Source organism: Spinacia oleracea, chromosome 1, assembly GCF_020520425.1.
Source record: "Spinacia oleracea cultivar Varoflay chromosome 1, BTI_SOV_V1, whole genome shotgun sequence".
Lineage (NCBI taxonomy): Eukaryota > Viridiplantae > Streptophyta > Magnoliopsida > Caryophyllales > Amaranthaceae > Spinacia > Spinacia oleracea.
Window position 1 is genome coordinate 25,577,475 of NC_079487.1, and position 24,693 is coordinate 25,602,167.

At 36.0% G+C, this 24,693-nt stretch overlaps 2 protein-coding genes across 3 annotated transcripts; both read right to left on the bottom strand.

Annotated features, from left to right (window-relative positions):
* Positions 1-1,953: 1,953 nt before the first annotated feature.
* On the bottom strand, positions 1,954-24,466 carry LOC110791948 (pentatricopeptide repeat-containing protein At3g58590). 2 transcript variants are annotated; one of them, XM_021996716.2, is made up of 8 exons: positions 24,124-24,466; positions 20,465-23,203; positions 20,070-20,148; positions 15,220-15,481; positions 14,156-14,209; positions 13,986-14,046; positions 5,530-5,599; positions 1,954-2,839 (listed from the first exon to the last, which is right to left on the bottom strand). In XM_021996716.2, exon 2 carries the CDS (start codon positions 23,191-23,193, stop codon positions 20,845-20,847), a length of 2,349 nt encoding a protein of 782 aa, XP_021852408.2. In that variant the 5' UTR covers positions 23,194-23,203; positions 24,124-24,466; the 3' UTR covers positions 1,954-2,839; positions 5,530-5,599; positions 13,986-14,046; positions 14,156-14,209; positions 15,220-15,481; positions 20,070-20,148; positions 20,465-20,844. The 2 variants fall into 2 exon arrangements, with proteins under 2 accessions (XP_021852408.2, XP_021852407.2); XM_021996715.2 differs by having other exon boundaries at positions 20,465-23,200; positions 24,124-24,464.
* Positions 13,570-20,576, bottom strand: LOC110791950 (pyruvate dehydrogenase E1 component subunit alpha-1, mitochondrial-like). Its single transcript, XM_021996722.1, has 10 exons — positions 20,499-20,576; positions 20,352-20,386; positions 20,070-20,148; positions 15,620-15,652; positions 15,236-15,481; positions 14,606-14,644; positions 14,378-14,431; positions 14,156-14,209; positions 13,986-14,063; positions 13,570-13,653 (listed from the first exon to the last, which is right to left on the bottom strand). Exons 1-10 carry the CDS (start codon positions 20,574-20,576, stop codon positions 13,570-13,572), a joined length of 780 nt encoding a protein of 259 aa, XP_021852414.1.
* Positions 24,467-24,693: the final 227 nt, after the last annotated feature.

Below are 24,693 nucleotides of genomic sequence, written 5' to 3' on the forward strand. Positions count from 1 at the left end.
GGATTATAATGAGTATTTATACTACAGGAGATAGTCTTGCCCTTAGAGCCCAAGTATTATAACTTTGGAGGCCAAGGGTCTTCAAACCTTGGAGATCAAGTATCATAACCTTATAGGCCAAGGATCTTCAAGCCTTGGAGACCAAGTAAATAATTAAATAAGGAAAGATTACTTGTAGTAAATTTGTGACATATACCCAACATTCTCCACCTTGGCACAAATTCCATAAGTGTGTCTCGTCCTAGGAACCCTGGAGGGTATTAGGCAGATATGTCACGCGCTAAACCCGAATGATCTTCGGATTTGGGAGTAGAAAGTGACATGCATAAACACGTTTGATGTGGACGCCAACCCCAAATTGGAGCTTGGTATGATAAAGCAGGGATTAAGGACCCTGAACTACATAGAGATTTCTATGATTAATGACCTTCATAATGTCATGAGCACCTTTGGAGACTTTGAGAACTCCACCTTGAGCTGAAACTGTGCACAATGACTCAAGTTTCAACCATAAACTTGCCGTTGACGTTTCGTGAATAGCGGACCTTAATCCCTTTGATGTTGTTTGTTGGGCAAAATTTCACATTCCTTTTAGCCTCTTTTCTTTTTCACTAGTCCTCTAGAGTGATTCCCCGCACCCCCTTAAGTATTTCCACTATCATTCCCCACTCCATTATTCCTTCACTTTCTCATAACCCTTGAACTCCAAGTGTCGGTGTGTGGCAACAACGCGTCTCCTGTGAGACCAGTCACACCATCAACTTGATGGTGTGACGAGCGCGAAACCAATAGCGTACCTCCTCTAAAATTATATAAAAAAAAAGTAACATATCTAAACTATAGAAGTAACATACCTAAACTAAAAAAGTACCTCCTCTAAAATTATAAAAAAAAAAAAAAAAAAAAAAAAAAAAAAAAAAAAAGTAACATGTCTAAACTATAGAAGTAACATACCTAAACTAAAAATGTACCTCCCCTAAAACTATTCCGTATAAAAAAAAAGTAACATGTCTAAACTATAGAAGTAACATATCTAAACTAAAAAAGTACCTCATCTGAAATTATAAAAAAAAAGTAACATGTCTAAACTATAGAAGTAACATACCTAAACTAAAAAAAATATCTCTTCTAAAATTATTAAAAAAAAAGTAACATGTCTAAACTATAGAAGTAACATACCTAAATTAAAAAGGCATCTCCCCTAAAACTACTCCGTATAAAAAAAGTAACATGTATAAACTATAGAAATAACATACCTAAACTAAAAAAAGTACTTCCTCTAAAATTATATATAAAAAAAAGTAACATGTATAAACTATAGAAGTAACATACCTAAACTAAAAAAAGTACCTCCTCTAAAATTATAAAAAAAAGTAACATGTCTAAACTATAGAAGTAACATACCTAAATTTGCAAGTGTGAACTGGTCTCACCATCAGTTAATGGTGAGGAAAGTCTCATATAAGAATTTGGGGTGTGGCAATAGCCACCAGCCTCCAACCATTTGCGATCGTCTTACAGCACATCACCACCTCCGACCACCGAAATTCTTCCTCGACCACCCAAGACTATCTTTGACCGCCAAATTGAAAGCCTTCTTCATCCTTTTCTACCGTCCTTGTTTCTATTTGTCTTTGGCTGAAAATTAAATTTTGATCTTCTCTTCATAATTTTCTTTATTTATTTGCTCTGTTCATTTTCTTCTATTGTTACCGCTCATTCAGTAAATCCGATGTAAACCTTATGATTTGTTTTCCGTTAATTTATTCGATTACAATCCTCTATTTCCAAAAAAATTGACTACCATTTTTTTTTCCTTTTTGACCTTCATTACCAGATATAAATTTTTATTTCTAAGAAATGTACAAAATTTTCTCTTCGCTATTTTAATTTTCTGTTAATTATCATTATAAAGTTTCTTTTCTTGTCTACATAAACACCACAAATCAGTAATTCATCGTGAAGGAAAACTATTAGAACATTAAAAAAGAAGTTTGATTCCCTAATTTGAACCAAACAATTACAAAGGGAAATAACAGTTCATAGTGTTTCATGGACAAACCCAAACAAGGTGGAAGATTTATGGTCATTCCTTTCCTTTCTGAGTTCCATCAAGTTTCCCCTGTTCTTACCAAACACACCCTTGGTAGATATCCATAGACAAACTCCCCTCTTTCCTTGTAAAACCAATTAGGAGGGTAACACAATCTAATCTGAATTACTACATTAACAAAACATCGGCAAAAAGACAACGGAACCATTAGCATAGATAGAGGAGTTCCTTATCCCAGTACTAGGGCGAAGGTGGCGAATGGCATAACTGCTTCTTTCTCTTTTTACGGGTAGAATCCGCTATTTTTTTTTAATAAGCCCAGAGTGAGGGAGTTTTTTCCGGAGAAAGCTTCTCTTCTGCCTACCAAAGACAGAGGGTCAGGTGCTGTCTGATCTTCTTTGTGATATCTCTTCTTTTGGCTGCAGCTACAGCTAGTAGGAAGAGTCAAAGCTCTTAGTAATCTTAGTTTGCTTCCTTTCTTCCGTCCCTTGGGACCGCAATATCATGAATTAACATGGTTACAATACATTACCTAAGCCAACTAAATAGTAGAGTAACAAAGTAACCAAATTTAACTACTACGTTGACAAAACCTTGGCAAAATACCATGAGCAACATAATTACAATGCATATTACCTTAGGTAAGCAGAATTAGTATTTCCTTTACAAAAAAATTAAGGGGCATTTGCTAGGAACACTTCCTCATCCTTTCTCATCGACCACCTTTACCTTGATCTTGGAGGCAAGCTAATCCACGTACATAGGTTCAAGGTTCAACTTTCAAAGCTTCAAAACATGGACGTTAAAAAGTAATCATGAACAAACATATAATAGTGAAACTGTAGAACAAAAATTGTTTGTCTTAGCATGATAGTAAGGTTAGTCATTAAGATGTTTTTGTGTGGCTGGATATTGGATCAACTGAATGTTAATATTATTGTTAATATGTATGCTTATATAGCTACTTACACAAGTATCCATTTAATTATATTCCGTGTAAATTAACGTCTATTTACAACACATTAAGATCTGAGGGGTGAAATTAGAGTCTGTCAAGGCTTCTTATAATTAGTGTATATCTAGGCATCTTCAAACACAAAGCAACTTTAATTCATTGTTAGATAATTAGTGTTCGTCTAGGTTTTGTATGGTTTCAACTTTGAGTAAGACTATATATACATGCCCTTATTATCGTTCGTATATTTATATAAACAATCATATTATGTCCCTACCGTTCAGCCTCTACCTCCCTCTTCTCTACAAAAACTTATCTCTCTCCATTAATAACATATTTATCGTTTTTCTCCGCAATTCGAAAATAAAACCCAAACAATCAACAAATTTTACAAGGCATTAGTATCCATAACCTCTAAGTTACAAATTACAATAAGCAAATAAGACTAAACCATGTAAATATATAAATAAATAACATGATACTTCCTCCATTCTTTTTTAAATGACACAATTGTACTTTTGGCACTATTCATATAATATACTTTGACCATCAATTGTGATTTATACTTAACAAAAAATATAGTCATGTGGGATCTTGTTATAATCGTCTCATCCTATAGTTTTATAATATCAAACTTTTATAATTTTTAACCATTGATAATAAAAGGTATTAATGGTTGAAATATTGCATTGACAAACGTGACAAAAAAATTGTGTCATTTAATAAAGAATGGAGGAAGTATTAAACTAAAACACTAAATAACTACTTCCTCTGTTTCAAAAAAATTGCAACACTTTGACTAACACGTTTGCCAAGATACAACTTTGACCATAATTATCTCTAATTATCTTGTTCTAAATAAATATTTAGGTTTAATATTATGAAAGTATATAATGAGATCCATTCAACAACATTTTATTTGATAACATTTGCTTTTAATAGATTAGTAAAATACATGGTCAAATTTGGTATATGAATAGTGGCAAAACTAAAAGTGTTGCAATTTTTTTGAAACGGAGGAAGTATTAAAAAAATTAAATTGTAAAATCAAAATCAACTGCTAAAGAAAATGTATAATCACTCCGTTTTTTAAAAAGAAATGCACTTTCCTTAAATGGTCGTATTTTAAAAAGATATACACTTTCCTTTTTTGACATGTTTTGGTCCCCCTTCCAATTATATTAATATTTCTCTCTCTTGTGGTCCCACACTTACTCACATCATCTTTTTACTTTAATAAATAATTCACTTTCATCTTATTTTAATAAATTCAACTCAATCTCCTAAAACTATGTGCCGGTCAAAGTGTATCTCTTTTTAAAATACGGAGGGAGTAACACCTAATTTAAGTATAATTTACACAACACAATTTCTCTCCTCTTCTCTCCACTCTTGCTCCCTCTTCCTTTCTGCTTGTCTTTTATGGTTTAGTAAGTCTACTTATTATTATGTGTTTACTCTCCTTCCTTTCGCTTGTTTTCTTTTCCTCTCTCATACTCTCACTCATCAATTATGAATTATGCAATCATGGTTCTGCAGAAATTTTCAGAAAGTATGTTCTTAATTGGTTTCATGAAACAAACTAATGTTTATTCAGGCATTATAACTAGTTAACTGTCCACCTCTTCTTTTATCACTCATTTTTATGGGTGTGCGAAATTGAGAAAGTCTTTTAAAAGTGTTCTCAGCTAACTCTTCATGAATTACACCCTAAATATGATCTCTTAAAATTCTCTCTCCTTCCCCTCCCTCCTCTCTCTCCCCTCATCTCTTCCTCTCCCCATGTCACTATCACTTGTGTTATATGTCTCGATAAGATAGTCCACTTGCACCTCGTTCTCGCATATTATTTTAATTTACTTAAGTAACGGAAGCTCATAGCTAAATTGAGAGCTATATACTACCACAAAAATGGTGATATTAAGTATGTTCACATGTAACAATTTACACTATACCGAACAACTCATAGTTTTGGAAATCCGATAAGCGAATCACAAAACGAACACAAATCCTATAAACAAATCACAACCAACCTTGAACAAATTCTACAGTCTTTGAGGGGCTTGTGAGAACTTCCAATAAAATGTTGACGGTGTTGATTTATATCAGTAGATTGGCTTGTTGCCTTGTTGCACTCATCTTTTTTTTTTTCATTGCATGAATTTCATTATTCATATAAACTTTCTTTTAAATGTTCAGCCAAATATTAAAATCTTACGGAGTGCTACATTTCTTTTTACATGGAAATCACTTACTCATTCATTTTCAATGGACTCTCTATGAAAACCATATCAAGTAACTACAGAATTCCATCTACATGTTCAGTTGGGTACCAAAAATCACCCTAAAAAATCATTTAAAACTACATCAGCCATAGAAATGAGATCATGGCAATGTGAGTTTGATAGGGGGGGGGGGGGGGGGAATCGGAAAGGTTGGATAATCTGTTGAGTAAACTGTTTCTTAATCAAAAGCAATGATGAGAGACAGAGGAATGAGATCATGGAATTTAGGAACTCACTTTCTTAAAGCTGCACAAGCCTCAAACTCTTTCAATAGGATAGGCAGTGGAGTAGAAAGCAATAAGACAGCTGCATAAGAAAATACATCAGTGATAGAATAAGATAAAAGGAATAAGTTCATAACAGTGGTGCTATAGATGCTAGAGATAGTGTGATTAGTAAAACTAGTATTGTAAGTTACAAACAAAGATATATTTGAGAATGAAAAGGCCATATATGAACGAATAGCAATTGCTATTCAGGCATTATGTGTAGTTAACTGTCCACCTCTTCACATTATCTGAAAATAAAGAGATGTCTAACGTTCAAACTGTGTCTCCTTTTCAAACCTATTATCCCCAAGGAAACTACCATTTGATTACGATAAAGAAGTGGGGAATTCCCAGTCCCCCAAAACTCAATTATAGGTAGGCCTGTGCAAAATTTGGTCCGGACCGAAAAATTAGGCCGGACCGGACCGGACCGAACCGGACCGATTTTTTTCGGTCGGGTCTTCCGAAATGAAAAATCGGTCTTCCGTCCGGTCCGGTCCAAACCCGAAAAAAATACGGACCGGACCGAAGACCGATTTTTAAAATAATTTTTTTTTGAAAAAGATAATTACACTGCCTTGTTGCCTGTATAATGCGGATTTGTGGATTTGCGGTTATGAAAAAGATTTTAAGCGTTTAAAAAACTGCAAGCACTTCATCATAAGTTCATAACCCTAACTCTCCACGCTATTCATCTTCTTCTCTGCCTCTTTGCTTCTCTACCGGTTGGTATTTACAGATGCTTGTCAATTTGTTTATGAATTTCATCTCAATTCCTTAAAAGTGGTAAGCATTACTTAATTTTTCTCTATTCCTTCATGTTCCTTCAATTTCTTGCCTTTCTGTTTTTTTCTTAATGGTCTAGTTTGCTGTTTTGCTGTTTCGATTTCCTGCCTTCTACGTTGTAAATCAAATGTACTAACATATAAAGAGTACGAGTATTATTTATGGACGAAAGGAGGCCAAATCCTGTTGTTTATACTTCAGAATGGTGACTACTGCATGAATCCTGCAAGCTCCACCAGACTTGAACGGTTTTAATGGTAGTTTGTCACTTTCTTGTTTTAATGAATGTAATTATGTAAATAATTAATTGCCAATTGTGATAAGTTCTGGATTTTGACTCTTTGAATTATGAGTAATTGAGTACTCCGTATTCAGTTTGAGTTCTTTTACTTTGAGTTTGACTGAAAATAGTGACTTAGTGATATGATATCCGACTTGTTACTGCCTTATTGGCTTGTGAGTTTTGGCTTTTAGGATTTATGTAATTGTCTCTTCCCAATTTAATATGGCTTAAATTTTTATCTCAAATTCTGATATACTTTCCACACATGATCTCTAATTTCGTATATAATATTTGATCCAATGTCTTATCTTCTAGTTTTTTTTGTTTAATATGTAAACGAGCCGGAAGTCAATTGGAAGTGGAGTACTAAATTGAAATGTAAGAGATACAACATACAACAGGTGGAAAAATTAGAGACAATGTATAGGCAATCTATACACAATAGCAGACTAAACCATGAATGCATATGTATATTCTTGTTAGATTCATTTAATATTTTAATTACTATTTAAAATTTTCAACGTAACATCCCTTTGATATAAGTAGTAGGAATTAAATCTGTTGCCTTAGCCCTTAGGTACTCAATATAGTTTTCTAATATATTAATAATATTCTAATATTCCTTTATTTATATTCTTCTCTTACAGATGGCAGGTCCTACAAAAAGAAGTAAAAGATCATTTTTCGAGTCCGAAACTCAAGAATCAATTGCAGAAGTATGTAATGAACCCAATTAAATGAGGCCCAGAAAAGAGCAGCCACAACAGCAAACTGCTACAACACCAAAGCAGACAACAACACCAAACCGTTGCCACCACAAGAAGACAAGGAACATCAATTAATGCATTGTACTAGCAGTAGGCTTCACAGCATAAATAGAAGAGAAGAGGAGAGAGAAAAGCATGTTGAGAATTTGGTAAAGTTTAGGCTTTGGAGAGTGGTGACCTCAAGTCACTTAACCTAGAGATTGGTGGCCTCAAGTCACTACTTTTATCCCCTTTTGTGTTCTTCATCCATCAAGCTAATTAAATATATTTCTGTCATTAATTTTCTGCTCAAAATGCTCAAAATTATCAGTTCATCACACTTGGTATCAGAGCAGACGATTCTAGGAGGAGTTTCTGATTTTTCAAAGTTCATCAGAACTTCTGATTTTTTTATTTAAAAAAAAAAATCAAAAAAATGGAGTTTCAATTTCCAGAATTTAACGGAAAGAATTTTGAAGGTTGGATTCTGCAATTAGAGGATATCTTCCATTTTTCAGGTTGGATGAAGAGGCAAAGTTAAAGGCCGCCATAATATCACTTGATGGCGAAGCAAAGCGTGGTTTGAACGGGAACACCAACGTTGGCCGTTCTATAGGTGGTTGGAATTGAAGAATCGGGTGAGGCGCTGCTTTGGTTCTTCACCAGCGTTTTCGTTTTCATGGCAGACACAACCAACCACACCATTGTTAGATGACAAAGAGGAGCTCCAACACTCATCCTCGAGTCACGGTTACAGGGGACTGACTCAAATTGCTGGTAATGTTAGCCCACGCAGTGGAAGCGCGGTGGTGCCAAATATAGGAATCATTAATGGATCTACAGTCCTCTCACCACACCTCTCACCACAACCGGAGCAAGATTTTAAAGGAAAATTGGAGGAGGAAATTAAGAAGTTTAAAGAAGATGTAAAGAAGATAATTGGCAAAGAATTTTCTCCAAAATTGAAGCAGACTCAAGAGGAGCTTGATGAACAAGAAAATCAAGGGGCGAATTTCACGGAGCCAGAGATTTCGGAGGTTGAGCAAGAAAAAAGATCTGGTATGTTACCAAATATTGATGGTAGTATTCCTTGTGTTTTCAGTGTTGGTTGTAGAAATAGCATCTCCGACAACGATCACGGTGGACGATATTTTACGAGAGGTGGTGCTGGAGGAAGCGGATCGGGTGGAGGTCTAGGCTGGTTTGGAGATGGTAGATCGAGTGATGGTTCTGGAAATTTCGAAAGTGAAGAAGCCATTGGCGAATTAATTGAGACAGGCGGTGTTGGAGGTTACGGTTCCGGTAGAGCTCCTGGATTCTTCTTGGTTGAGGAAGGTAATTTTTGTGATGGAGTCGCCTCTTATGGTGGCTTGGACAGGGAAAGGGGTGAATTTATGAAGAGTGAATCAGGAGCTAGTGGTTCCGGTGGTGGGCCAGGCAGATTCGCTGGTGGGAATTGTGGTGCGGGAGCATATAACTTGCAGGAGATGTTTCAGAAAAACAAGGTGTATGTGAGAAGCTTCAACGAGTCACATGTTGGCTTGAAGAAGAAGGAATATTCCAGTAAAGGCATTCAAGTAAAAAGCATGAAAAGTAACATCACATATAGAGACAAAGGGCTGGACTTACAAGGAATTAAAAAAAGAGAGAAATAGCTAGGGCTTGGGCCCAAACATTTACAGCCCACCTGTTCTTCATTTGGTGAGGACAACCTTTTAGTTGGGCTTATTAACTGTAAGGCCACTACTTCAACCTCTGTTTTAAAACTCAAACTCTCTGCCCAATGCCCAATACCATTTTTCTGCCCTTGAACCACAGATAAAGTATCTTATTGCAAACACACGTTGCAGACCTCTCCACCCACGATTAAACCCAAACCCAAATCTCCTGTTCATTTTCCCCAACTCATTTTCCCCAACTCACAGCCTTCCAACTCCAAGTCAAAGACCCTAACCATATTTCCACCTTGTAACAACCTCACAGACCACCTCTTCTCAGCTGCACCACCAGGGGAAGTACAAGAACTCACTAGTGACGAACTTCACCGCCAATGGAAACCGGGCATCAGTTTTCAGAATGGCACACAGAGTCGCCATCGCCGGGAATCAAGTACTGATTACTATCCACCTTGAGGACAAGGTGGAAGTTTAGGGGGGCGGTATTGTAATGAACCCAATTAAATGAGGCCCAGAAAAGAGCAGCCACAACCGCAAACAGCTACAACAGACTGTTGCACCAAAGCAGACAACAACACCAAACCGTTGCCACCACAAGAAGACAAGGAACATCAATTAATGCATTGTACTAGCAGTAGGCTTCACAGCATAAATAGAAGAGAAGAGGAGAGAGAAAAGCATGTTGAGAATTTGGTAAAGCTTAGGCTTTGGAGAGTGGTGACCTCAAGTCACTGAACCTAGAGATTGGTGGCCTCAAGTCACTACTTTTATCCCCTTTTGTGTTCTTCATCCATCAAGCTAATTAAATATATTTCTGTCATTAATTTTCTGCTCAAAATTATCAGTTTATCACAAAGTACAAGATGATAATAGTAGTGAGTCTCAAGATGATGACCTTGTAGAGATAAAGGACCAAACAGTGAAAGCTTTGTTACCACCAAGACAAAAAATGGTGGGAAAAGAATACATTGAGGGCTCAAAAGGGAGGAGAGCTGAATATTGGGTGCATTTTTGAGAGTACATGGAGAAAGGTAAAAATAGAGCTGAGTGCAAGTATTGTGAAAATGTAACTTTTGCTTGTGATGTTCGTTCTAATGGCTCTAAAAATGTGAAATATCATTTGGAAAGATGTCCTGCTAATCCTACAAATAAGTCTAAAATGAAAGGTAGACAAACTGAATTGGTGTTTGACATTGACAGTGAAGGAGGAGAAGCAAAAGTTAAAAATTGGGTTTTGAATGTCAAAGATGTTAGAGATGCAATTTCTTACATGATCATAGTAGATGAATTACCTTTTCGTCATGTGGAGAAACCTGGATTCAGGCATCTTATGGCAACTTGTTGTCCTAAATTTCATATACCATCACGTTTTACTATTGCTCGTGATTGTTTGCAGCTTTATGGGAAAGAAAAGACAAATTTAAAGGAGTTTTTACGAATGAAATGTCAAAGAGTTTCTGTTACAACTGATACATGGACAAGTATTCAGAAAATCAATTACATGTGTCTCACTGCTCATTTTATTGATGATGAATGGAAGTTGCATAAAAAGATTTTGAATTTTTGTCCTATTTTTAGCCACAAAGGTAAGGCCATTGCTAAAGATGTAGAGGAATGTTTGGTTGATTGGGGTTTAGATGATAAACTATTCACTGTGACTGTGATAATGCAAGTTTTAATGATGTTGCATGTCTAGAATTGAAAAAAATGATGCAAAGAAAATCAACATGCATTGGTAACGGGGATTACTTGCATATGAGGTGTGTTGCGCATATCATTAACCTTATAGTGTGGGATGGGAATGTTGAGGAATGTTTGGTTGATTGGGGTTAATGATATGCGCAACACACCTCATATGCAAGTAATCCCCGTTACCAATGCATGTTGATTTTCTTTGCATCATTTTTTTCAATTCTAGACATGCAACATCATTAAAACTTGCATTATCACAGTCACAGTGAATAGTTTATCATCTAAACCCCAATCAAATCTTGAATCCAATCTTGAGTACATATTTATGAAGATGGTAGAAGTTCTTACTTGTACTCAAGATTGGATTCGCCCTAAGAAAGAGAACGATGAGAGGTTGAATGTGGAGGGAAAGTTGGAAGATTTAGAGCAACTTGAGAAGGGTATGTTCCTTCTTTACTAATACTCCCTCTGTATTTATTTAAGAGATACACTTGCCTTTTCCGGCCGTATTTATTTAAGAGATACACTTGCCATTTTTAGTAACTTATCAACCTCACCATCTAATTAAATAATAGAGTTTTTTGCCAAAAAGGACCTTTTATAAACGTTTTTTTGCGAGAAAGGACCTTTTATGACGAAATTGGTGAAATGGGACCTAAAACATAATTTTTTTTGTTGATTGGGACCTTCTACCGGTTTCTTGGAGTTGACCCAAGATTCCGGCAACGTCTTTGACACGTGGCAACCGGAGAAGGCCACGTGTCCATTTAATGATTAAAAAAAAGAAAAAAGTTTGCCCCAAAAAAAAAAAAAAAAAATTATCGATTTTTTTTTATAAATTTTTTTTTGCCCCAAATCGATTTTTTTTTTTGCCCCAAATCGAAATTGATTTTTTTGCCCCAAATCGATATTTTTTTTTTGCCCCAAATCGATATTTTTTTTGCCCCAAATCGATTTTTTTTTTTGCCCCAAATCGATTTTTTTTTTGCTCCAATTCTCCCTCCAAAATCCCAATTGCCTTAAAGTTCGTCACTAAAATTGTCTGCCACGAATTGTTATTCATAGTCACACGAATGAGGTTTGCTACTTTTTCCCCTCAAATTCCTCCTCAATTGTTCTAATTTTGCGTCGAAAAAGTTAGGGTTCTTCGCAAAATTGGGGCAAAAAAAAAAAAAATCGATTTGGGGCAAAAAAAAAATCGATAATTTTTTTTTTTTGGGCAAAATATATATATATATATATTTTTTTGGGCAATTTTATTTTTCTTTTTATTTTTTAATCATTAAATGGACACGTGGCACTCTCCGGTTGCCACGTGTCAAAGTCGTTGCCGGAATCTTGGGTCAACTCCAAAAAACCGGTAAAAGTTCCCAATCAACAAAAATTTTTATGTTTTAGGTCCCATTTCACCAATTTTGTCATAAAAGGTCCTTTCTCGCAAAATACCGTTTATAAAAGGCCCTTTTTGGCAAAAAATCCTAAATAATATATCTACACCCCACCCCACCCCTTACTCCCTAAAATGACATGGTCCCCACATATTTTTCTTATTAAAATATCTATTCAACTCCACTTGTTTTATTACTTTATTTCATTCAATTCTTTTTCTTAATACCCGTGCCCGGCCAAGTGTATCTCTTAAATAAATACGGAGGGAGTATATTTTTGTATAAATACTGACTCATTTTTTATTCTTAAATTGTTAGAATTTGAGAACTCTTCGTTAAACAGTGACAAATGATGAACATTTTAGTTATTTTTATTATAATTGAGGTAAGAAAATGTCAAGGTTTTATATTTGTAAAGTATAATTGACTATTATGTTTTATGTTTATGGATTGCGTAATTTTTTTATTATGATAATACTAATGCTACTTTTTTTTAATCATGCAGATTAATAATGTGGGATAATTTTATATTCAAAGAAGTTGGTTCATCCCTGGAGGCTTAATTCAATTAGTTTTAGCTTTCGTTTTACAATGATATGAGTTTTAGCGTGTATTACATATTTTTTATTTGGTTACATGTTTCACACTTTTGTACTTTTTGTACGTTTGATTGTTTGAATGGTTGATTACATTAGAGATTTTGAGAAGAACAATCATTTATGTAATAATAAATGGCTAAATGCCTTTTTATTTGCATTTGCATTTGCATATGCTGATATGCATAAACATATATGCTGATATGCATAAACATATAAACAACTAAACAAGCATAGTAGTAGGATGTAGGATCCTTAAATCCTACGAGCCATGCTCGCATCAGTGGTATGCATGCAAATTGAGTTCTAAATTTTTTTATGGTCCATACATATAAGACCTGTAGATATATCTACATTATATGTATATTGTATGGGTTTTTTTTTAAAAAAAAAGTTGTTTTTAAACCGGTCCAATCGGTCCGGTCCGGTCTTTGGGTCGCAAATATTATTTTTTCGGTCAACGGTCTGGTCCGGGTTTGGACCGATGAACAGGCCTAATTATAGGTGTTATGATAACAAAGCCTCTTTTTCCAAGCAAATAGGCAATATTTAATAATAAATAACTCTCATGACCATATATTCAAAGTTCACAGCTTGTTAAAAAAAACGTAATCACAAGGCACTGATGAAAGAAGTGATGATTCTTAAAGGTCTACAATACTTCAATACTAATTTGGGAGTTGGCAAAGCTCGGTTTACACCGTGACACTAACTTCCCAGGTCCAAATCTCGTATTTATCACCACAGGAACTCACAACTCAATTTTTGGATCACAACTAATAATGAAATTATCACTTGTCATTGTGAACCCATTCTAAGCATGCACTCCTATCTGAAAGCCTAAGATTCTGATAAACTGAAAAAACCAACCAAACCCATTTCTTCTTCTCTTGGGACTTGCACTTTGTCCATTTCCGTTGGAGCCTAAGATTCATTTGTTCTTTAGGTTGTGGGATGTAATGGACTAAATCAAAATGGCTTTTAAAACCTCTTCGCTTCCTTTCCATGAAGTAGAAGATGGTCGTCCCATTGTCGTCCCGTTATCGCTTTTGGGTCAATTGGAAACAACCTCTCTGCAATTGCAGGGGTAAGGCTGCGTACGTCGGACCCCCCCTTACCCCCGCTTCTTGCGGGAGCCTCTTTGAGGCAATGGGGTAATGATAATATTGGGACTTGCACTTATAGTGCCAAAACAATATGATAAAACATGAAAAATAAATAAAAGTTGGTTCATGGAAATGAGTGTTGACACTTACCTCTACCCCATAACCTTTCACGTAGATATTTGTAAAAAGATCAGAATTATCAGGGACTCTCCTGGAATCACAAATTAGCTACAAGTTAGAAAACAATGGATGTTGAGAAAAAAAAACAAATAGAAAGATTAGATAACGAACACGTAAAATACAACATAGAAATAAATTACCTTAGCCTTTGCAATAGCTTCATCTACTTCTTTCCTGACCTCCTTTTCAACATCCTGCATCAAGGCATGAAAAGAGAACAGATTAGATAACAAAATTTTAACTCACAAAATGTAATCTTGAAAGAACTTGACGTGGCCAGGTAATAGTCAGGCGTCGTACTCATAACAATTTCACACAAACACTATACTACAAGACAAAATTAGCTTTAGGTAATTTTTTACAGAAATATCATGGACCAATAGCAGCTTTTTAACTCTCTCAATTAGATCACGTTCCTGTGAAGAAATGAATAATGTTGTATAAAATCTTAAACTGAATAACTAGTTCCTGGAAAACTGTCATGTCATGTCAGTGATGCCACTATTTGCAATGGTAAAACTGCAGGGTTCTGTTTAAGAACCTAGACCTAAAACAGCTGATAGACAACAAATTTGCTCCTATTTATATACATCAACACCACTTTCAAGGAAAACAGAACGCCCAGCACCCTGAACAAATTCAAACCATCAATATTAAACTTTCACCAGTTTGCAGAATGCAGACTCTATCATCTTGAAAACTGCACGAGGAGATTAAACTACCAGGAAGAACTCTTTAAATGTCCAACATAGAGATTATTTTAGTTTTTTAAGACAAAATAAGACCATGCAAGCATGAAAATGGCTGAGTTCGAGAAAAAAGAAGAAAGAAAGCAGATTTCTGTTCTACTGGTTCATCTGTATAAAGGAATGTATATTATTGATACGAAAAAGAATTTACCTAATAACCACTAAGCTCAGTATGCCCATTTATTGTTACGAAAAGCTTCGCAAGGTAAGGGACTACTAACTACTAAGAGCCTCCTTTTAAGCTGTCAGAAGTAGCTTTTCTTATAGGGATAGATTTTGGGGCCAATATAACAAGCAAACACCACCATGCTGGATTATGGGGCCAATATGACAAGCAAACACCAAGAGCAGACTCCGTGTAAGCTCAAAGACAACATAAACATCTCTGAAATCTCTTCGTAGACACAAACAGGTAAAAAAGAGATATCAAGGAAAGAAGAGATGAAAAAGGTTACCTTCAATGGGAATCACAGGTGCTGCTGGTGCACTTTGATCAACATCAAAGAATGACTCGGTGAAGTTCCTTCTCACATTGTCCTTTCCGGTCAAATGTCTTGTGTCTAAGACGATCACCCCATTCATATAAGAAGCTTGTGTATCGGCCGTTAATATCTCTGCTACGATCACCCCATTCATATAAGAAGCTTGTGTATCGGCCGTTAATATCTCTGCTTTGTAATCTTCACAATCTAAGGAGAGCATAAGATCCTTAATTCCCTGGAACATAAATTGCATTACCTCATATTGCATTATTGTCAGTTACAACCTTGAGAATCAACTCTCTCTTCCAAGAAAAAAAAAACAACAAATTATAATATATTGGATCCATAATCAAGACACAACAGAACTATTAACCGTATGCTGAACACGGAAAACTCTGGAAAATAACTGCAAAAACAACAGAGCACAAAAAAGTAAAAAACGATTTTGGCTCAATACATAAGTGCTTATTTGACGTTATACTTTCCTCTGATGTTATACTTTAGTGACTTAATACCAAATGATTGAACTAAAGTACAACTTTCCTTTAAATTATACTGAGCATGATAAACATGATAACCCGAAATGGGGATTGGATAAGTAGCAACCAACAAATAAGCACTTCATCTTAAACTTTAGCAGTCAACATTTCTTTCTCAATATAGCAAAAAGCAGCATCACAAACTGTTCCACAACCAAAATAAACCCCCATAGAGAAATTAACACAAACTCCTAAACCAATTGATCGAACCCACAACCCCCCACCCCGCTAAACGGATGGTGTATTTGTTCGGACACTTCAGAGTCACTTAAACATCAACCCATCATTTCAGTGCTTTCTTAGGGTATATCACTCACTAATCCAGAGCTAGACTCCTACTAATCCAGATTCGAGCTCGGTTCTCATGGCTCGAACCAGACATCCTCATCTATGGCGAGGGTATTAAAGAATCAGATTTCTCAGAAGTATGCAGAACAAGGTTTTCAGGATCGGGATCCCACTTTGGATCGGTGAGGGGGTGTAGGATCGGATCGGTAGAATCGGATCGTAGGATCGTAAGATCCTACGTATTTGATTAGATGAGCAATTTAAATGATATAGCATGACTATATACACTTATTTCAAGTAAAATAAATGCTAAAATACATCATTTTTTGCAAGTAAGAGTTATTTTACGAAGTTTAGTAAGGAGTAACTAAATTTTCTTTACTTCATATGCTACTAAGTAATTAGTGTGATCTACGAAGTATTATTCTTTTAAACATTTTGTTTTAAAATAATCTCAACAAATTTATCTTGGTTCGGTGACTTTTATGTAAATAATGCAATACAAATAAATAAATAAATGGAAAAGGTCTCTTAGTGTCCTAAGGTAACATGGGCATGCTATTTTCCTATAAGACAAAACAAACATTACTGCTGGTCTATTGCAACTTTTATTTTTACTTAAGTTTAGTTTTGATAAGTATCCATACAGCCGTATAGATTTATAGCTAGCTCTAATTTACTTTTTCAGTTTTTGAAATAGAGATAAAGAGTAGTACTTCTTCACCATACCCGATAAGCTTAATACTTGAGATAAAGCTAAGTGCTTCTATTTAAAAAGGAAAGCATTGTTCCGCTCCATGCCTCCACATCTCCTTCCAACTTACCCTTCTTTCTCTCTCATCTCACTCATTCGTTCTTCTTCACTATACGAGCATACTACTGTTCTTCTTCACCATATTGACAATTCAATATGAAGCAATGCTATGACGAACATATCAAGAAAATATATGGAAGAATGAACGCCGACCACCACCAGGGATGATATTACCGACTACGGAGATCGGGTAATTTATGTCACAAATAATGTGACCCGCAAGGCCGCAACATCCAATTTTCTCTCACTCGGAAATTAGGGTTTGTACAAAAATTGGGGGTTTTTGATTTACAGTATAATTTGAAGCGATTTTGTGTAATTATTGATGGAATTTGGTCGAATTAACATATTAAGTAAGGTAAGATATTAATTTGAACAAATATTGATTTAATTTGAGATTATTATTCAGATCTTTTTAACTTTGAAAGCTGGTTGAAGTTTAAAGCACGGATCGTTAGAATCGGGCATAGGATCGCGATCCTACCGATCCCATCCGATCCCACCGATTCTAAGCGATCCCACTCCGATCCCACTACAATTTCGATCCTGACCACGATCCGAATCATTTTGAAAATTCCGGATCGTAGGATCGTGCGATCCTACGATCCGGATCGCAATTCTAACAACCTTGATGCAGAACACTTACTCTACCATACACATAATAACATCACACCAAAATGATTACTTCAATCAAAGCAAGCAAACAACAGATGCCCCAAGATCGTTTTTTACGAACGTGCCTGCCCGACATCGTGGGTGTTCATGCTGCCATGCTGGCCTGACTCAGTGACTCCTGAGCCATGACTTGGGGTCCTGTTAATCCCTTATACTACAAACGGGGGTGGGTTAAATATGAGCCGATCCACAAACTGACCACTCAATTCGAGCAAAAATGGGACAGTATTCAGTAGGAAAGAAGTGACGAAATAAGCGTAGTGGTTGGGTCAGCCAGGCCCAGTTGGCAATTTATTCTGCAGTAGGCCAAAATACTTTTCTGTTCCTGTCATCTCGAGTTTTTTTTTTTTTTTTGGAAAATTGATCTACAAAAACAAAACCGTGCATCACCCCAATCCAGGCACCCATCAAACTTGGCGAAAACCCTAATCATCTCTGATCAGCAGCCATGGGTGAGTCTCTCTCTCTCATCCATTTTTCTAAAACCTCCCTTATTTCCCATACATTCTTCTAATTAATAATCTACATTTTCCATAGATTTATCTGATATATCACAAAATTTCTGCAAATGGGGGAAATGGTGGATAAACAGGGGCGTACAATTACGTATCAGAGCTATGAAGGAAGAATCAATTTGTTGTCATGACTCATGAGATTCTCTCTCATGGTCAGATGTTGGGCTTTGGGAATATCGTCAGCTCCCTTCCATTGTTCGACTCACTCACCCAACTTGCCGTGACAAGGCTTGCTGCAGGTTTTTTTTCTTCTTCTTTTGGGGTTGTATCATTTCCCCTATGATAAATTGTTACTTTGTTTTGTTGATTTTTATGATTTGACGTGTTAAACATTAGCGTTTCATGGTCATATATTTTGGGTGCAATTTTATGACCGTATTTTAATTTTTCTTGATTATTACATTCTCGGTTCATTAAAACTAAATGAATGGGGTTCCAGATACCATTTTCAAACCCCCAATTGTGTTGCTGATCTCCGGTGGCATTACCCAAACAAAAGCAATCCCATATAAAATTTACATGGAGAAGCAAGTCAATTTCAGGTCTCAAAGCATCAATTAATTAAAATGACATTCAAACTAAATTCCCTTACTCAACAAACAAAAATTCTTATTACAGCGCCACACCATAATACAGTCAACAGGTAAATGTGTAAACACAAAAAATTGCACAAATTCTCTGAAACAGCACCATAATTCTTCAAAATTTTCAGAAATTAAACATACCCAGAAAAAATTAAGCTGAAAAAGACAGAAATTAAACAAAATATTAATTATTATGTAGCTTCTATTTTTGCAGAAATGAACTTGAATTTGAGGAAAAGATACAAAAGAGAAGCTAAAACCTCCACCCACAATGACGCTTTTTATACACATCTCAAGGCTTGTTAATCATATCAGAAATGCAAAGACATACGCCACATAACGCCATAAGCAAGCCCAACCCTATGCCTATAACCCTTATGGAGACTTTTGATACAAGATCAAGGAAGCTCCATCTTTATAATAATGCTTAATTCAACCATAAGATATGTTTTAGTAACCATGAAATCATCATACTGGGTAGATTATCAAAGAGTTTTATGGAATACAAACATTCCTACAGCTTGTTTCACGAAAGCTACAAAAGAACGGCCAAATGCTATAGCCATGTTGACTGATTCTCAAATATAAAAGCAGCATTCCAGTGTTCCCAGAAATGAATCATACATTCAAGTTCAAATGAAGGCTAAAAAAATTCAAATATGGGGTTCAGGTGAAATGAATTAAGCATGAAACCTCAATGTTCGTCTAACCCTCATCCAGAAAAATGAGGGTTACTGACTATGTACCTGGAGTCACTTAGGTAAGCACTAAGCTCCTAATTCCTAAAAGTTTCTACAGTAGTACAAATAGAAAGTCACAAAAGATGCATCCTTTACAAGGGCGTTCAACGCGAAATGTCAAGCAACACTCAACAACAAACCATCCCACCATACTGAAATCTCGGGAGTCAGCAACAATGATTCTTATTTATAGCATGACTAATCAATGATCCAATTCACCTTCATCTACTGCCCATAACACAAGCTTCCTATAAAGTAAAACAAATAAACGCAAATTACCTTTCCCAAATCCCCATATTAATCCTAATTCTGCCTTTATTTTACTAATCACATGTGCACCATCATCCATCCACCATAGTTTCGTTGATCGGATATAATTATTACATTAACAAATACACGATTAACCAGCATAATAAACCACAATTTTTTGTTTAAAAACCTAACGAACGACATACAAACCCCACAAATTTCTCACAATATTAGACCATTTTAATCAATTCCCGTATAAATGGGATTAAAATAACTGATAATTTCACATTGAGCAACCACATCAAACTCAATTTCACATTAAAAAATCAACCAAAAAGTCAAGAAATTTCCAGAAACATGCAAAGAATTGACAAACCCAGAAAAAAGAAACAAAATGCATTGGAAAAAGAAAAACACACCTTGGATTTCGAAAGGGTATCGCCATGATCGTACAGCTCTTTGACTGGTTTAAACTTGAGATGTTTCTTCTTCATCACACTGAAAAAGAAGAGCAAACAAAAAATAAAAAATAAGAAAGACTGACCTAAAGCTCAAAAAGCCTAGCACCAAACAAAGGAAAATCCCCGATTCCACCATTGTTAACCAAATAAAAAAGAAACAAAAAAAAAACAGAAAAATTGAAATAAATCGTGATTTCTCGAACCTAAACTAAACCCTCCACCCGCATTCCCTAATCTCACCATCTTAGTGCAAAAGTACCACCAACAAGACCCCACTAAAATTCAAATCATAAAAACCCTAAAGATGCAACAGAAATTAACCCTAGAAATGAAAGAGGAGACAGAAAATTTACATCTTGGAGAGATTGTTAGGGCACCGCTGGTAACCTTAGCAATACAAGGTCGGAGACGGAGCTCAGCCTTGAGATCCTTGAGCTGATTGGGCTTGGTGCTTTGCTGTGCCATCGCCAAAAGTCCGAGCGATGAGAGAGTAAGTGATGAATGATAAATGAGAGAGAAGAAAGTGACAGAAATAGAAGAAAAACGAAAGACATAGAAGAGAAGAAAGAGGAGGAAAGAAGGAAGAAGATCCTCTTCAGGGAACGAAGATGGATGAAGAGAGAGGAGAGACAAATGAAGACAGAGGCAAAGAAAGAAAGAAAGGGAAAAAAAGGGGAAGTTACTGCCCACGCTGGATCCCACAACCCCAAGCAGACCTAAGGATTTACTGTTCTTAAGCACGGTAAATCGTTAAGTCCCTGCTCTTTAAAGGGTATAGATTAGTAATCCTTCTTCTCTTACAGCCCTCTAGAAAACTACGCCATATGAGAGCATTTGGTGGGAATGGCATGCTAGAGATCACTTGCTCTGCTTCCTTTAGATTCCCATGTCTGGCCAACAGGTCCACCACACCATGATAATGATCCATCTTTGGTTCAAGACCATACAACCTTTGCATTCGTGAAAAGAGTTCCATCCCTTCCTGAACTAAGCCTCCGTGTCTGCATGCTGAAAGCATAGCCACAAATGATACAGCATCCGGCTTAATTCCCAGGTGCTCCATTTCCTTAAACCTTTCCAGGGCCTGAAAAACAAAGCCATGATGCCCAAGAGCAGAAATTAAAGTTGTCCATGTAATAAGGTTCTTATCTTCTGTAGCATTAAAGATCTTCACCGAATCTTCAACACATCCACATTTTGAGTACAGGTCAATTAAGATGTTGCAGACAAATGTGTCACAACGTTCAAAATTGGATTTGATTAGGAGACCATGGATTGAACAACCAAAAGCGAGGCAGCGCAGACTGGTGCAACTACTCAGGACACTCACAAATGTATAATTGTCAGGATAAATTTGAACTTCCAACATGTGCTTAAAAACTTCAAATGCTTCAGTATGATAACCGTTATGAGAACAAGTGGACGCTAGAATGTTCCAAGAAATAGTATCAGGTTCATTCAGATTAGAAAGGATCTCTAGAGATTTATCAGACTCCCCATTTCTACTATAAGCAGCAGCTATGACATTGGAGGAAGCCACTGAAATTAATGTGTCTGCAGAGTTGGCAATCAGCAATGCGTCAAATATTAGTCCACTTCTGGCGTATGAGGTAATCAGCGATCTAAACACATACTCATACTGAAGGTAGCCCATTCTGATAATTAAACAATGGAGCTGCTTCAGCTCAAGGACGGATGATGCTTTCAACACTGCAGAAAATGTGAACTCATTAGGACAATAACCCAGCTGCAGCATCTCTTGGAATAAAGCTACAGAACTGCTCTGACTTTTAGAAGTGACAGCTGCAATCAAGCTGTTCCATGAAACCACATTTCTATCACATATTTCATCAAAACAGCGTTGAGCAGAAACTAACATATTGCACTTCCCATAGAAGTCAACCAAAGCACTACCCACAAAAACATCAATTTCCATCGAGTTTTTTGTAACCTTTGAATGAATATACTCTCCAAACAGTTGTATTTTCAGATTGGCAGAACAATTAATAACACCGACATACGTGGTTTTGTTAGGCAAAATACCTTCACTAAGCATGTGTAAGAGAAGCTCTAATCCCCTGCCTGGCCTCTCACTTCTTGCCAGCGGCCCAATCAAGATATTATAAGTCACAACATCACGAAATGGCATCTCCTCAAACATTCTTTCAGCCAAAGAAAAGTCCATACATTTCGCACACATATTGAGAAGGGAATTTGAAGTTGAAACTTCATGAGTTAAACCATTTTTAATAACAAGACAATGCACTTGTTGTCCTAATTCTTGCGCGTTCTTCCCCACAAATCCAGACAACAAAACTACTAAAGTACCATCAGAAAGCTTATAATTTGCCCTCATTAACTCGGAAAATAGAACCATAGATTCTTCAATAAACCCGTGATATCCTAACAAAGATATAACTGAATTCCAAGTGACCAGACTCTTATGAGGCATATCTTCAAAAACTCGAACGGCCTCATCAACACACCCATGTCTGCCAAACATACCAATTAAAGCAGTTCCAGCATGAGGTTCAGCAAAAAGCAATCCATTCTTCAACATTAACCCATGAATAACATATCCCCTCCTCAAATCCAAAGCGGGGCAAGAAAGAAGACCACCAAATGTGAATTGGGTCGGTCTAAAACCACAAACCCACATATCGGAAAAAATTCCCCAAGCATCTTCCACCTCCTCATTGCGACTATACGCACTCATTAAGCCATTGTAGGAGACCAAGTTCTTTTGAGGTATTTCTTCAAATACCTTGTGCGCACTCTGTAACTCATGAAAAGAAGCGTACAACGAGATAACGTTGTTAGCAAAGTAGGTTGGTTGCCTTGCATATGGACCCAGGATGATGGTAAGAGCATGGAAGGACTGTACTGCTTTGAGGGATTGAGCTTTAGTGCATTTATGCAAGAAATAGTGAAGCTGTCCATCTTGGTATCCATTAAAAGGTTGTTGGAGTGTACTGAAAAGTTTATTAAGCCTTAAAATATAGGTGGAAAAACAGGGCAATTTCAGGAGCACAAAGCACAAAGATTTTGGGAGGTTTGCGCTTCTTATGTAGGAGGTGTTCATGTACAGCCTGCTAAGGGGAAAAAAATGTAAGTCGAGAAGCCCAAAGTTCAAAGGGTAAAGGCATCTCCAAACTCAACTTAACCCCAAAAAAAAGAAGTGGTACGTTACACATATCAGCAGACAAGAGTTTTAAGAAAACGTGCTAAACACATTAAGAACACCATTAACAATATGAATCCTCGATTTTAATAGTATCATCTGGTGCTCCTCGACCACCCACAAAACACAACGAGTCAACATTGCAATGATATATATCCTCAATTGTCCAACAGAGGTATTATGAATAAGAGAAAAGTAGGTCAATGACACATTATGCAATCAAATTAAGAAACAATCCATCAGCAACGACATATATCATGTTTTCATAAGACCGAAACAATATAAAGTTATCGACAATAGATTACCTGAAGATAAATACCTAACTAAATTTTCAAATTGAATTTAAGAAAAGTAGGTTAATAACATTGACACATTATATGTAGTCGAATTGAGAACCAGGCCATCAACAATGACATAAATCCATGTTTAATAAGACAGACACCGGTATAATTTCATAGAACAACATATCACTCTAAAATACAATTAATAAGGACAAATTATGCAGTTGAATTAAGAACCAAGCCATCAGAAAAAGACATAAATCACACATTAATACGATCGACAACAGTATAATTTAATAGAAGAGATTACTCTTCAAATTGAGAACACCAAAAACAAACCCAGCATAATACATTTAACAATTTGAAACCAATATCAGAAAAAGCGAAACATATAAAAAAAAAGTGTAATACGAATTTCAACACCAAAACAAAGATAACAAAAAAACCCAACAGGATATATTTAACAATTTAGAAAATTATATCTTTGAATCAATAAAGATACAATTGAAATTATCAGAAAAATCGATACAAAATACTGGTAGATAATTACCTAGAATAGCAGCAGCAGAGATGGAGAGATGGTTGGCAGAGGCGGCGCCGACTAGATGTACAACTACACTACAAGATGCTGATTTTGTTAATGTGGGAGGAGGGAGATCATGACTGGACTATGTCAGCGTGAGAAATTTCATTTTAGGGGGTAAAGTGCTGTTTAATGGGGGAAAATTTTTCACCCTTTCCCCATTGTTATACTCCTCAGCGCGTAAAATACCGTCCAAATTTCACCTAAAAGAAATCCCGTCCAAATTTTTCAACCTATTCTTAAAAAAAAAATGAAGAAGAATTCAATTCGAGTTTTCTGGAAGGAGGTAATTGTTCTTGAAACTCTATTTTATTTCTAATGCCTTACCACTATGATATATTTCTTAAAAAAACAAGAATTCAATTCGATTCATGTGTATGTCTATACTATCATTTGTGTTATGCTTTATGATATAATGTATTCTCGATTATTTTTATTTAGATTTTATCAGATTTTCGGTTTTTCCTCTAAATCTGGTTTAATGCGTTTGATTTGTAAGGGCGGAGAAAACAATGTGCCTGTTAGTATGTGCAGCAT

Bases quoted from the DNA above. Each gene is read 5' to 3' on its own strand.
- LOC110791950 (XM_021996722.1), bottom strand. From the start codon at position 20,576: ATGGCACAGCAAAGCACCAAGCCCAATCAGCTCAAGGATCTCAAGGCT. The intron at 20,387-20,498 runs GTTACCAGCGGT...TTTGAATTTTAG, and splicing joins TCCGACCTTGTATTGCTAAG to TGGGGTCTTGTTGGTGGTAC. The intron at 13,654-13,985 runs GTAAGTGTCAAC...AATGAATCTTAG, and splicing joins TGAAAGGTTATGGGGTAGAG to GCTCCAACGGAAATGGACAA.
- LOC110791948 (XM_021996716.2), bottom strand. From the start codon at position 23,193: ATGAACACCTCCTACATAAGAAGCGCAAACCTCCCAAAATCTTTGTGC.